The sequence below is a fragment of the Ochotona princeps genome, chromosome 27 (genome assembly GCF_030435755.1).
Source record: "Ochotona princeps isolate mOchPri1 chromosome 27, mOchPri1.hap1, whole genome shotgun sequence".
Lineage (NCBI taxonomy): Eukaryota > Metazoa > Chordata > Mammalia > Lagomorpha > Ochotonidae > Ochotona > Ochotona princeps.
This window is the reverse complement of record NC_080858.1, coordinates 7,388,522-7,402,322: the sequence shown is the minus strand read 5'-3', so window position 1 is coordinate 7,402,322 and position 13,801 is coordinate 7,388,522. Positions and strand designations below refer to the sequence as shown.

The following is a 13,801-nucleotide window of genomic DNA, read 5'->3' as shown; positions in this document are numbered from 1 at the left end:
GTGTCGTGGAGTCATCCCTCTGGGTGTCGTGGAGTCATCCCTCTGGGTGTCACGGAGTCATCCCTCTGGGTGTCACGGAGTCATCCCTCTGGGTGTCGCGGAGTCATCCCTCTGGGTGTCACGGAGTCATCCCTCTGGGTGTCGCGGAGCCGCCCATCGTGGCCAGCGAGCCGAAAGGAGGACCTCTGATGTGGTCAAGGCCATTCCGTATAGCTATAAGTCATTTTTGGACACTTCCAAGGGTGTTGTTGGTGATTACTTTAAAATCGATGTAGAGGTGAGTTTGTGGCACACTTGCCACTTGGGATGCCACATCCACATTGGGTGCCGGGTCAGGCCATGGCTGCTCTGCCTCCTATCCAGTTCCCCCTCGTGTACATTCCTGAGGAAGCAGGGGATGTCCTGCATGCAGTTCCTGGCTCTGGACTCCATCCTGGCCCAGCCCAGCAGGCAGCTGGTGAAAGAGCTTAGGCTGTTGATCTCTGTCATTTTTGCCCTAAAATTTTTTTTTAAATATTGGGAGTTTGTTTTGCCTGAACTAGAAAATGCAAATGAAACCTGGTTCTCCCCCCTTTTTTTTTTCTAGTTGCCTAGGACATTAGTATAAAACAAATTTGTGGCTTGGTACCATCTAGGAAATAGGTTATAAAGAACACCAGTATGGCCTAAGTTCAGAAAGGAGGAAGCGTTATATTGTATTTCAGAAGCACAGAATAGTGAATGAAAATAGATAAAAGTGCAATTTTTTTGTAAAGATTTATTTTTATTACAAAGTCAGGTATACAGAAGAAGAGAGACAGAGAGGAAGATCTTCCATCTGTTGCTTCAGTCCCAAGCAGTTGCAACGGCCGGAGCTGAGCCAGTCCGAAGCCAGGAGCTTGGAGCTTCATCCAGGTCTGCCACGTGGGTGCAGGGTCCCAAGGCTTTGGGCCATCCTTGACTGTTTTCCCAGGCCATAAGTAGGGAGCTGGGTGGGAAGTGGGGCCACCGGGATTAGAACCGGCACCCATATGGGATCCTGGCGCATGCACTGGGCCCCAAAACCATGCTTTAATTACTATACCAAATACTACCCAGCTGGTTTCCTGATCATGTTTAGAGCATACTTGAAGACATTTAAAATATCAGTACAGTTAGAGACTTGCAGAGTTAAGGAAAACTGTTATGGAAACAGGCTTAAGAAGGAAGTGTGGATAAGAATTGATCACCTAGGAACCTCTGAAGAGTCATCTGTCCCGTGTGATTACTGGGTATAGTGAAAGCAGAGCCAATATGAATGTGTAATAAAGTTTGACGTTGCCCAAAGAGGGCCTTGCCTTTGCACTGGCCTCTGGGAGGTAACATGTCATGCCAGGAGGATTGCCTTAGTTTGTAGGTGTGCGGGGCAGCCCCTGAAATAGCTGACAATAGGGCCAGGCATGCCAAAAAGGCAGCTAAGATGATTTAGGATAGGGACTTTGGGTTACCAGTCATTCACCTGTCCCTGTTTAGTGGAGCCCCAGTCATCTGAATGCTGAGGCTTAGGCCTTTTCTTTGGCTGGCAGCACTCTGCACACTGATCCACAGGCGCTGTGGGAGCAGCAGGTCCTGCCTCGGGCAGACGACACCAGAAGCCAAGGATCTAGAACCTTCCTGGCCTCAAACCTGTGTGCTGCTTACGTTGGGTGATTTTAATCTGTATCATTTCCTGTAATAACTCATGGTTGTTGGTCTTAACAGCTTTCATTGAGTTCCCAGGAGTCGACCTGGGAGGTGATTTGGGGGAATACACCCACATTTTACCAAAGGAGTGTGGGCAGTCCTATGGAGGGGTATGTCCTTTTGCAGGTTGGCTAAGTCCAACACGACACCAAATGGCAAACACTTAGAGCAATAAGATTAACACACAACTGCTGCACCAGGTAACGTGGCTGCTGTAGTTAGTGACCAGGGAGCACATGTGTCATTGCCTAGGCCCATGTATAACCTGTTTGCCAGTCCAGTGTGTACTCGGTGAATGCTGCCGTGCTTGTCCTTGGAATGAAGCTGCGAGGGTACACTGTTGCTTCAACAACAGTTTTCTCTGACTTCAAAATTAATCTGCAACTCAGAAGTTGCTGGGACACACAGAGAACTGAAAAACTAGATCGTCTCGTCTCCTCACTGTGGAACACGCTAGTTCTTTGTTTATATATTTCCTTGCTAGCTTAGTATTTCACAGTAATCTGTCCAGTTACAATGTTGAAAAGGTTTCCTGACTACTGGCCAAGTGATTGCTTCTTAATAAAATTAGGAATTCCACTCGGAATTTCTTTGGTCCCTCTGGCTTTCCGTAAGAAGGTCGTTTCTTGTCCCAGTTGTTTTCTTTTTGCCTGGCTCTGGCATGGGCCGCTGGTGCAGTCCACGCCTGTTCAGTCTGTCTGATAGACTGAAGGGGTGTGTGGGGCTGGTGTCTGGCAGTTGAGATGCCCGGAGTTCAAGTCCATGTTACCCCATCTGACTCCAGATTCCCAGGATTGTTCACCCTATGAGATAGCAGGTGATGCTTGGGTTTCTGCCACCCATGTGGGAGCCCCTGGATGGAACCCTAGTTCCTGACTGCTGGCCCAGCTCTAGCTGTTGGTGTATTTGGGGAGCGAACTAGTGGATGGGAGATCTCTTTGTCTTTGCCTTTCAATGACATAAAAATTTGCTTTTTAAACATGAAAATATGTTTTTAAAATAGGTAAGGAAGAAGAGAAGTAAGTGTTTTCCACAAAGGTAATTAGGTGTGTTCCTGAAATTATGGTCATTTCTCTGAAACTGTTAACCTTAAGGTAAAATTCTGAGAAATCGCAATAAGGAAAAACTTGGAAAGACGATTTACTGATTTATTTATGTAAATGTGATTTTAGGATGATGTAAACCTTAATATAACCCTACCCAGCATGGGTTCTCCCCCGCAATGGTTCAGAATAGATATTGATAAAATTGTGATATCTGCTATTATGAGTCAGTAACTTAAACTGACATAAGCTTTAACATTTTTGTTTGTTTGTTTTATTTATTTGAAAGGCAAAGGGACAGATCTTCCATTTGCTGATTGACTCCACAAATGCCCACAACAGCCAGCAAGGGCTATTCCAGTCCAGAAGCTGGGAACTCAACCCATGTCTCCCACGCGGGTGGCGGGGTCACAGTAACAGCCATCACCTGCTGCGTCACAGGGATGCACAAGAGGCTGGCGTCAGGAGCAGAGCCAGGAGTCAGACCAGGCCCTGCGGAACCTAATGGTGGTGCCTCCAGCGGCACTGTAACTACCGGGAACATTTTTAGATTGGATTTTGACTTGTTGCTAATATTCCACCAACATAGATCCTGTATGTTTCTTTTATATTGGAGGAAACAGTTGATCTCTTTTTGCAGCTATTATCCATCCTGGGGAAAGAAAAAGAAGCGTCTCTTAAGCAGCCGGACAAGTGACCATCTAAAGCAGTGGGACTACGCATGTATGTGAGATTTCCCCGCATCTATTCTCCATGCTTACCAGCTGTGTTTGACTGTCTGCTCTCACATTAACACAGCTCAGGAATGAGATGAAGTGACTGCATTATGGGATCATTAGAGTATGAGTTTTCTGCATTTTGAGGCGCTGAGCCTTAAAACTATTTGAATGGATTAGGTCTGGGCACAGCTCATGTATACCTGGGAAGACTTAGGGCATGAGTGAGGGATGTCAGCTCAGATTTCTTGAGCTTTATTCTCCAGTAGCTCCAGCAGACTCAGAGAACAACATCACCGAAGGGCATGGCAGCTTCTGAAAAGGAAGTAGACTGAAGTTGAGAAAGGTTATTAAGCAGAAAGCTTAATAAATCAGAAAGTTTAGCTTTCAGAAAGAAAGCTTAGAGCCATAGTAGTGATGTTCGTCACCAGGAGATACATCTGATGATATATTGCATTGTCTAAGTATTTATTTCTTTTCATGCTCATTACAAACCAGAGGTCCTTAATCTTGGAAGATTCCGACAACAGACCTTTGAACTAGAGTGCTTGCATTGAATTAAGTTCTGGGTTCACTACTGAATAACTGTGACTTAGACAAGATCCTGAGCCTTTTTTTGCCTCCTGCTCCCCGTCAGTGTAATGAGCTGTCTGTATGTGTATAATGGTTAGTGACAGTGGACCTCACCAGGAGGCGTTAGGATCGTCAGCGGTGACAGCTGCAGCTCTCAGCCTGGCTCCGCTAACAGTCATGGAGCAGAGTCTCAGAACACGAGTGGAGGCAGACTACCCTGAAAGCAGTCGAAAAGGACAGAGAAGCAGCCAGTTCATAAAACATCTGCCGTTCTTAGAGATTGGCAGAGGGCGGCATCCCGTGTGATTATTTACTTTTTAACCAAACCTCCACGTCTTACAGAAAACTAAACTGGATGCCCTTGCGAGTCTCCACTTGTGCCGGAACCTTGGAGTTCCCCCTCAGTGTATATGTGTTTCACTTTGCCTGAGTCCTGGCTTTCTCTGGCCTGGACTGTACCGGCCCTGCTGCCTACGACAGCACCCACATGCCAGGAAGATTGCACAACAGCAAAGCAAGAGGGCAGAACTACCCAGGGCCACGGGGACCCGCCACGTTGTGACAGTCACAGCACCCCACTGCGGCGTCTCCTCTCCGTTGCCGGGCGTGTGGTTCCCGCTGTTGGACCCCTTGGTCTTGTTCGGTGACTGTTTGCTGCTGTTGAGGCGGAGTGGGACAGGTGTGTGAGAAGGGGCTGTGTGTGGAGGCCCAAAGGAGGGAGGGATGGTCTTGTTGTCGATATCTTGTCTGCTGGGTGGCCCCCCGCTGACCTTGGTGCTAACAGAAGTGAACTGTGTCCATGAATCTGTGGCTAATTCCTTGGAATAAGTAGTACTGCTTGTGTTTACAGCCAGATCCCAAGGTGTGGTTGATGGTGGAGTCTCAGTTGCCAGTGTCATCTGCTTGGCCCTGGGGGGCTCCTGTTGGTCTGCGTTCATGGCTTTGAGGATCCTTAGTCGGTCCCAGCTGTTAGGGGAAGATCGCGTGTGCAGGTATGTAGGTGGTGACTGGCCAAAAACTAGCAAATCTGGGTCGATAGCTGAAAGAGAAACAAGACGACATTCCATTTAGTATTTTATTTTAAGGAATTTATTTATTTGTGAAGCAGAGACAGAAAGAGATAGATACCTAGAGAGCTCTCCTCCAATAGTTTAGTCGCCGAATGCTCACAGCAGCCAGCCAGGCAGGGCCAGGCTGAAGCCGGGAGCCAGGTACTCCAGCCTTGTCTCGCACGTGGGTGGGAGAAACCCCAGTCCTTGAGCCATCACCTCTGCCTTCCTGGCTCTGCCTTGGCAGAAAGTGGGAGGAATCAAGCATAAGTATTCAATAGGAATGGGAGCCTCTTAACCACTGGGCTGCATGTGTAGCCCTGTTTCGTTTTTCGTTGCCAAGAGAAAGCCTTTTGGCACAGTTTGGATATTGCCTCTGTGCCTTAGCGAAGTGAAGTTTAGGGTCTAGCATCTTGTCCTTCCAAAAGGCTCTGAAGCATATTGGCTTTACTGTAGTCTATTCTGACTCTCCAGGATACTTTCTGTTAGAAACAAGTGCAGCCATAGCAACAGAGGGCTTTGTGTCCATCAGGACTTTCACACAGTTATGGCCCGTGTTAGGCACATCTGAGATAAGGCATTTTATTGATGTGACAGGCAGAGTTACAGAGAGGGGCAAGAGACAGAGAAGTGAGAGCAATCTTACATTCTTTGACTTAGTCCCCAAATGGCTGCAGTGGTCTGGAACTCTTGCTTGGGCTGCCTCCTGCTGCTTTCCCAGGCACATTAGCACGGAGCTGGCTGGGAAGGGGAGCAGCTGGGAACTCTGCCCAGCCCTCCCCTGTGAGTGGCTCCTGGGTCCTGACCACTGCCGCCTCCCAGGGTGTGTGTTGGCCAGAAGCTGGGCTTGGGAGCACCCTCACAGGGTGTGGGCATCCCAGGTGGCAGTTAGCTGCTGCACCCTCCCTGCTCCCACTCCCTGTTCCCAATCATTGTATAGAGCCCTCGCATGCAGACTCCATGAATCACAAAGCAGCTGCTTTCTTGGGTTCCCAGTGGCACCCTCAGCCACTGTGGTAGAAATCCCCCACATGGTCTGCTTATGAAGGTTCCCGGGATAGACGAACCTCAGCGCAGTCACCAGCAGTTTGTTCACAGCTGGAATGAACTCTTCCCTGAGGAACATGCCCAGCTTACGGGAATTTCCCTAGACTTTCTGATCCTGGTATCCAAAACTTCCCAGACTGAGTTCCCTGGAAAATGACACATCTAGGCCTTACACATGGCTGTTGCCAGCCAGATTCTAGGCTCCACCATTGTCTATGCTTGAGTCACCCAGCCCTCTCCACAGTCCGGAAGTAGGTCAGCCTTACCGCCTGTGATGTTGTACAGGATGGCACCAGGTGCAGGCTGCAGGACGCAGCTCTCCAGCGTGGGGCAGTGGACGTGGAGGCAGTTGACGCTGTCATGAACCGGGTCATGGTGGAAGACAGCCACGTTGCAGGAGACTGTGAAAGGGACGCAGGCAAGTGGTCTTTTGAGTTTATTATTTGAAAGAGTAAGAGAAGGAGAGACATAGAGATCTTCCATCTGCTGGTTCACTCCCTAAATGACCTCAGTGGACCTGGGTCAGTCCAAAGCCAGGATCTAGGAGCTTCCTGCTGGGCTCCCACATGCATGCCACAACTCAAGCATTTGGGCCATCTGCTGCTTTCCCAGACCATCACCAGGGAGCTAGATTAGAAGTGGAACAGCTGGGACTCAAACCGATGCCCCTGCGGAATGCTGCTGCTGTGGCTGGCGCCTTCACTTGCCACGCCACCATGCAAGCCCCCTGTGTGTGGTCTTGATTCCAGCAGTAGGCTGAGCTCTGGGTAACTTGCATTTCCCTCAGGGGCACTGGGCTATTCTTAGACTTCCGCGGAACAGTCCAGACCACGGGTACTGCTGCTAGGAATGTGGACAGTGCCTTGACCCAGAATGCACCCCTTGGTTTTCTGTAGTAATCGTTGGCTCTTTCCATTCCACGTGGGCCCTTCCTCCAGGAGTAGTGCCCTCCTGGAATGCCATGGGAATCACCAGGGAAAAACAACAGGTGCTATTGCAGAGGAATTGGGAGTATTGGGAAGGATGTCACGAGTAGTGAGTCGTGACTGTTCACCAGAGAGGCCGCCTAAATTTGACCTTGGCCCCAGCTGTGGTGTGCTGCAGCCCATGTGCAAAAAAACTGCAGGAAGTCCAACGGGACCATAAATGGAGGCAGGGAGAGGACAAGGCCAGGAGGTCAGCCTGTGGAGTCCAGTGGCTGGGGGCATGTCACTCACTCCCCACTTTTTTTTTTGTAAGATTATTTATTTATCTTATTGGAAAGTCAGATTTATAGAGAAAAGGAGAGACAGAAAGATCTTGCATCTGCTGGTTCACTTCTCAAGCTGCTGCTGTGGCGTTGCTGAGCTGATCTGAAACCCGGAGCTGCTTCTAGATCTCTCCTGTAGATTCATGGGCCCAGGGTTTTGAGCCATCCTTGACTGCTTTCCCAGGCTGCAAACAGGAAACTGGATGGGAAGTGGAGCTGTCAGGACATGAACCAGTCCCAGCATATAGGATCCTAGGAGTACAAGGTGAGGATTTAGCCGCTAGGCTATCACAACAGGCCCTATCTCCCATTTGCTAAGCAATGGGGCTCCTTGTGTTATTTCAATACAACCTGAGTCTGATCTGCCCAGTGCCAGTCCCCAGTATCCTCTGTGAGGCATGCCGTGTGACAGGAATCATGGAATATGAGATGCCCTTTGGTCAAAGGCATCAACTTTTTTTAATAAAGTGGGATTACAGGGCGATTGTGTGATTGCCAGGCCCCAGCGCCTGGTGCTGCAGCTACTGCAGACTTGCCGCTGGCAGGCAGTCCCCATGGGACTTCCGGGGGTGGGGGACGTGTGGCTCGGTGCAGCTGCCCCTGACTTGTGGACATCCTCCTGTTTCTGCATCCCGTCTTCTCCCAGCAGGACAAAGTCCAGGATGACAGTGCGCAACACTGCTTCCCCCACACACACGTTCCCTGTGGGCTTTTCTGTAAGGTGGAAAGGACATGAAATACCACAAAAAGTCGCCTGTGCAGCGGGGACGGTTTCTCAGGAGGAAGGAGTTGCTGCCGTCACAGGTGAATGACTGAAAGGAGTCTTGGGTTCCTGAGTGCGTTTCCGCCCTGGCTCCCAGAGGGACTTCCTGCCCCTCTGCAGGAAGCATGTGGCCCACTCAGTAGCTGTAGGGCCGCTAGACCGTGGCAAGGTACAGGACACTGCAGGTGCTGGGGCCACAGCTTGGAGAGGCTGGGCCCCTGATGCCCTGGGAAAATTCCAGGACAGTCTGGCCTCTGCATCCCCAGGGAATCAGAAGCAACAAGAAGTTCCATTATTACCCATAGGGGTTCCCTTTATTCGCTTCCTTGCCCTGTCGGTGCCTGCGGAAGCCTTGAAGGCGTGCCGTGGCCCTGCGTTTCCCATGCTGAGGTGGAGGTTCCTGGCACAGAGTTTGCTGTCTCCTAGCTGCCCCTCCAGCTTCCCCCTTGGAAATCCCGTCCGCAAGAAGGCACTGAGGACTTGGCAGCTCGGGAGCAATTATCCAACCACAGAAACAAAGCATGGATCAAGCAACCCAGGGAATTACTTAAGGGCTGTCTTCCTTTTGTTCCTTTCCAAGTAGCTTTAAAAGCTTGAGGGGAAAATGAGGAAAATAAAATGTAAAAAAAAAAAAAATCTTTAGTCAGTTGCAACTTAGAGCTGTTTTCCTAATTGTACATCCTGACCAAGTTATAGAGAATGTTTACACCCACACCCTTTTGGACAAAAAACTTGTCAGCTTTTGAGAAACTTTGGAAATACGTTTACTTTTGTGTGTGTGGTTTTTGGCATGTTTTGTCCCAACTGCCTGCAGTAATACGAGTAGACCTGGATTCCTTTCACTAGAGCCTAAACTTGGTCATTTTCAACATCTGACCTGCAACCCTGGTGCTTGGAGAAGGAAGGAAGCAAACTGTAAGGTTCTTCCTGGACTTGAGATCACAAATGCATCCTGAGTTAAGCTTCCACCCAGCCATCCAGCAAAACCAAGGGGTCATGGGGTCGCGGCTGCTGCTGCCAGCCCCTCAGGATTCCCCAGAGGCTCCCTGGTCCCCCCTTCCTTCCCAGCGGCGGCATCCCTGGCCTCTCTGTGCGCCAGGCTTACGAGCCTGCCTGAGCAAGCACGTGTGTGCACTCACCGTCTTTGTGGAGACAGCAGCTCCTGCTGCAGCGCTGGCCCGTGGTCTCGGAGTAGTACCGCAGCAACTGGGCTCCCAGCTTCTGAGACTCCTCCAGGTCGATGAGGAGCCCCGGGAAGCGTCGGATCCAGCAGTCCCGGTAGAAGACAGTGGGTGAGCAGAGGGCGCCCCATGCCCCGCCAGCGGCCAGGAGCAGGAGCCCTGCTGCGGCCACCGTGGCCACGTGCATCTCTTGGGGATGGCCGGGGACAGCGAGAAAGAAGGGGCTCTAGACAAGGGCGGGCATGCACGGGAGGGGGGCTCACCCCGAGAGCCTGCTCCCAGGCCACCAGCTGCCCCCTGGTTAAGGCCCCACGCGGCCCAGTTCCTGGACACCTCCCAGGCACAGATCCTCTGCCTTTCTTGTTCCTGTGACACTGAAGTCACAGGCACCTCCTCAGAGCCAGCACAAAGACTGGAAATCCTAGTCGGAGTCTTTCTGAGGAAGACAATCCCAGAGCCAGAGAGCTCAGATAAGGGCCTGCAGAAGCCAGGCTGGTTCCTGAAGGAGCTTGCTGGACACTGCAGGCCTCCAGAGCCGTCTCTGCTTCAAGTCCCGGTATGCATGCTCCCTTCATAATCACTTTCTATCCTGCCTTAGGATTTCTTTCCAAATTTTCTTTTTAAATAAAAATCTGAAGAAGTCAATAAAAAGGGAAAGTGAAATTTTAAGCTGGCAATAATTGCAAAAACGTTTATTACAGGCCCTGGTCACTTCTTGGGGGACAGTCACAAGTTTTCATTAATAGGAGATTAAAGATCCAGCCACAGGACTGTGCTCAAAATATAGACAGAGGCACCACAATGACCAGTGTGTGCGTCAGCCAGCCAAGAACAAGAAGCCTGCTTGAAGGGAGAGAATTCTGAAGCGGCTCCATGTAGGGTTAGCTGAATAATCCATTTTCTGATATCCGGGTTGCAGGTTGCAAAGGAGACAGCCCCGAGAAGTGAGTGAAGACAGACACAGCATCCGACTGGAATGCAAGGAGTTGCTGAGACATGGGCACGCTTCAGAGCTCCCAGTTACCAATGGAATCGCTGCCCTTGTGATGCTGGAATGTTAGCACAGGCAGGGAAAGCGGCCTCTTGCTTTTCTGAAGCTCGTTGGCTCTGCATCCCATGAAATGACACTGATGTCTTTTTTTTTGTATCTGATGCATTCATGATAACTTTGGCATCAAGAGCTGTACTTTGAAACAAGTGAGAGAGCTGAAGCTGTGCAGGTCAGGTGCAGAGGCAGGGCAGCATCTCCCCTGTGGCCCGTTCCTCGCCTGCCTTCTGCGTTAACCTCATGAAACCCGGACTGTGCGTATTCTTTGAACCTTGATCTCTTGGTCTGTTTCCTAGCAACAGGCAGCCTACTTATTGCATATCTTGACTTTTAGAAACATAAAACACTAATAATCATACTGAAGAGGAAGACACCTGAGGCTGAATAACTTTAAACTTTTTACTTTTCTGGGCAAAAATTGAATACTAATTCCTAGCCTTTGCATAAGTACCTGCATAGCCTGAACATAAAGCCGAACTCTAGCAAGGTTCTTAGAAAAAGCGGATTTCAGTGGCTCACCTGCCAGCAGTCTCATTTGATTGTCCCGTGTGCTCCGAGAGGCAGGGTGTTCTGGTGGCAAAGTCAAGGGTGGAGGAGTGATGGAAAGTGACGAGGGTTCCTGCTGTTCCTGTTAGGACAAGCCCTGGGCGCATAAACTGGAGAGACCACATTCTAACCCTGTGACCTCCTGGTCACATCGCTTGTCCTTTCTCTGCTGTGACACTCGATTCCTCGTAGCTTTCATGTGCCCTGCGCGGGTAGTGAAACAATCCACAATTGTTTAACTACTTTGCTGGCGCAGGATATTCAAATGAATGCCAAAGTGTTATTTTAGTGCATTTCTAAAGAAGGTCTTACATATTTTACTCTGTTTGATGGGGGGAGAGAGGGTAAGCTGACAGCCCCTCCATCTACCCTGGCAAGCAGGTTCCCTCCCAAATGCCCATAATTAAGTCAGGTCGGCTACCTGAGTGGCAGGAACTCATGGCCAGAGACCTACTGAAGTCATCAGCTGGAGCAGCCCAGGGTGCACATTAGCAGGACGCTGGAGGTAGAAGCTGGAGCTGGAAGTGAGCCTAGGGCTCCACGTGGTTTTCTGATTGAGGTCTTAAACTCTAGGCCAAAGAATCACCCCAAAACTTCATTTTAGAGAATTAACAAGTTCCAGTATAAAAGTACACTTAAACATCTTTCAACAAACCTCATGCTGTGATGACGTAAGCATTCAGTTTGGAAGTAGGTAACTTCTTGGGTCCAAGTTTTTTTGAAAAGGACAGGTGGAAGCAGAGGGGAGGGAGACATCAGCCACAGCTTCGCAACTTGCCCTTGGAGGAGGAATTTACTTACAAAGCTCAAATTCACAGAACCCTTGCATTGGGACAGGGTGGTAACACTGTCTTTCCTTCCAGTGATGTGCTCTTGAGAGTTAACAAGTGAGATTCAGCACTGTGCTGTTAGCCTAAGACTTTGCTAATACTCTCCTCCCCTCACCCCCGGCCCCAGTGCACTTGTGGAAGCGGCAGAAGGTGGCCCAGGTGCCCTGCCACCACACAGGGGATAACCATGGTTGCTCTTTGGGGAGTGAACCAGAGAATGGTTCCCATCACTCCTCTGCCTCTCTTCAATCTATCTCCCCTCCTGTCTCTTCCTCACCTCTCCTCTTCCTTTTCATATAAACCTTAAAATTGCTTTTAAAGAAATGAGATTCATATCTTAAAAACCTCTTATTCTGGTGATTCTGGAGACCAGAACTTTTACTTTATTTGGAAAACACTGAGCCAGGTGGCAGAAATTCTGTGGAGGTTTTGTCTGTGTGAGGATTCTCAGCTTGAATTGAACAGTTATTAAAATAACTGTTAAACACCGTGAAACACCCCATGTGTTTTTCCTCTTTTTTTTTTTTTTTTTTAAGCAGAGTTTACAGAGGTTCTGGGGTGGCGGTGGGAGGAAAAGATTGAGATTTTCTCTTTGCTCCCCCAAATGGCTGCAGAGGCAGTAGCTGCGCCATTTGGAAAGCAGCAGCTCCTTCCGGTTCTCCCATGTAGGTACAGCAGCCCAAGCACTTGGGCCATCTTCACTGCTTTCCCAGGCACGTTAACTGCATAGGAAGTGGAGCAGCCAGGACTCAAACCAGTGCCCTTTTGGAATGCTGCTTGTCATAGGAGGTGGCTTTACTTGTTATGCTGTGACTTTTGCCCCACCCCCATATGCTTTGATTATTTTTCCAACTATAGGAAGCAATATGTTTTTAGTAACTTTTTTAAAAACTTTTTCCATTTTTTAAATTATATTTTTGACAATCTTTACATAGTTAATTAAGGTAAAAAGGTTCAAGGGCTACAGGAAAGTGGGTAAGACTATTATTTCCATATTGTTTCCTTCACGTATCTGAGGTAAAGGGGAATATTAAGGGAGAAGCCCCACCGAGTCTCCCACCCACCCCAGGTCCCTAATGTGGGGCATGCTCCGAGGGTCTGGTTCAAGTGGTTTTGATAGTGGAAGCAATATTTTCTTGAAGCCTAGAGATAGTATTTTAGGTAAGGAGTTTCCATTGCTTTTACATTTCCAGTTTAACAGAAAACTTACCGTGTGACTTATGGAAACACTTTATCCTTTAGGACACTCCTGGTCCTGAGCTTGCTGTCACCGCTGGGAGCCAGGCGGCTGGCGGGATCAGAGCCAGACACCCTAGATTCCCCATCCCTTGGGGGATCTTGCTCCAACAATGTGACTGCCCTCAAATTGCCCTTCTAACGCACATCATTCACTGAGTGTGATTCTTTGCTCTGTTTTAAAAAGGTAAGAAAACACCGCTCTGAAGCCTATCTGTGACAGCTGGGAAACAAAAGAATCCTTTGGAGGAAGAGGGCAGACTAAGGGCCTGTGTTCGTGGCTGACCGCAGGATCTGGCCTGGCTGCTCACTGGGCACAGCACACTCACACGCCCAAGCATCTAGAAGGCAGGGCTGCCTCACAACACAAGCCTCCCCAGGGCAGTGTCTGGCACCTGCCCTTCCCTAAGAGGCAGTTCACTCACCTACCCCCCTGCACCCTGCCCGAAGGGGTGGAGGTGTGACAGGTGTGTGTGTGGCATGGGATTCTGTCAGGATGTCAGGTGACACAGGATCCCAGAAAAGAACTGAGCAGGACACAGCACAGATGCAGCTTGCTGTCCTAACTTGTGTCCAGGGAGGCAAGAAACTACTGGAATTATTTCTGTGTTTCTTACATGTTAGTTCCTTGTTCCTGGTATATTATAAAGCAAATGGAAAATGCCAGCACTTTACTATGAAACAGTTAAAATTACAAAGTAAGAAGCAAAAATGTAATCAGAGGTCAAATTTCTTCTTTCACTGATGACTTTCTTCTCTAGAGCCGAACCTTCCTCTCTTCCTAACAGTAAATCACCAGCATCGTGCCAGACGTCTTTG

General features: G+C 49.3%; 1 protein-coding gene across 1 annotated transcript; it reads right to left on the bottom strand.

The window, feature by feature from the left end:
• Nucleotides 1–4,434: 4,434 nt before the first annotated feature.
• Nucleotides 4,435–10,099, bottom strand: MANSC4 (MANSC domain containing 4). Its single transcript, XM_004592677.2, has 3 exons — nucleotides 9,281–10,099; nucleotides 6,396–6,530; nucleotides 4,435–5,072 (listed from the first exon to the last, which is right to left on the bottom strand). Exons 1-3 carry the CDS (start codon nucleotides 9,507–9,509, stop codon nucleotides 4,435–4,437), a joined length of 1,002 nt encoding a protein of 333 aa, XP_004592734.1. The 5' UTR covers nucleotides 9,510–10,099.
• Nucleotides 10,100–13,801: the final 3,702 nt, after the last annotated feature.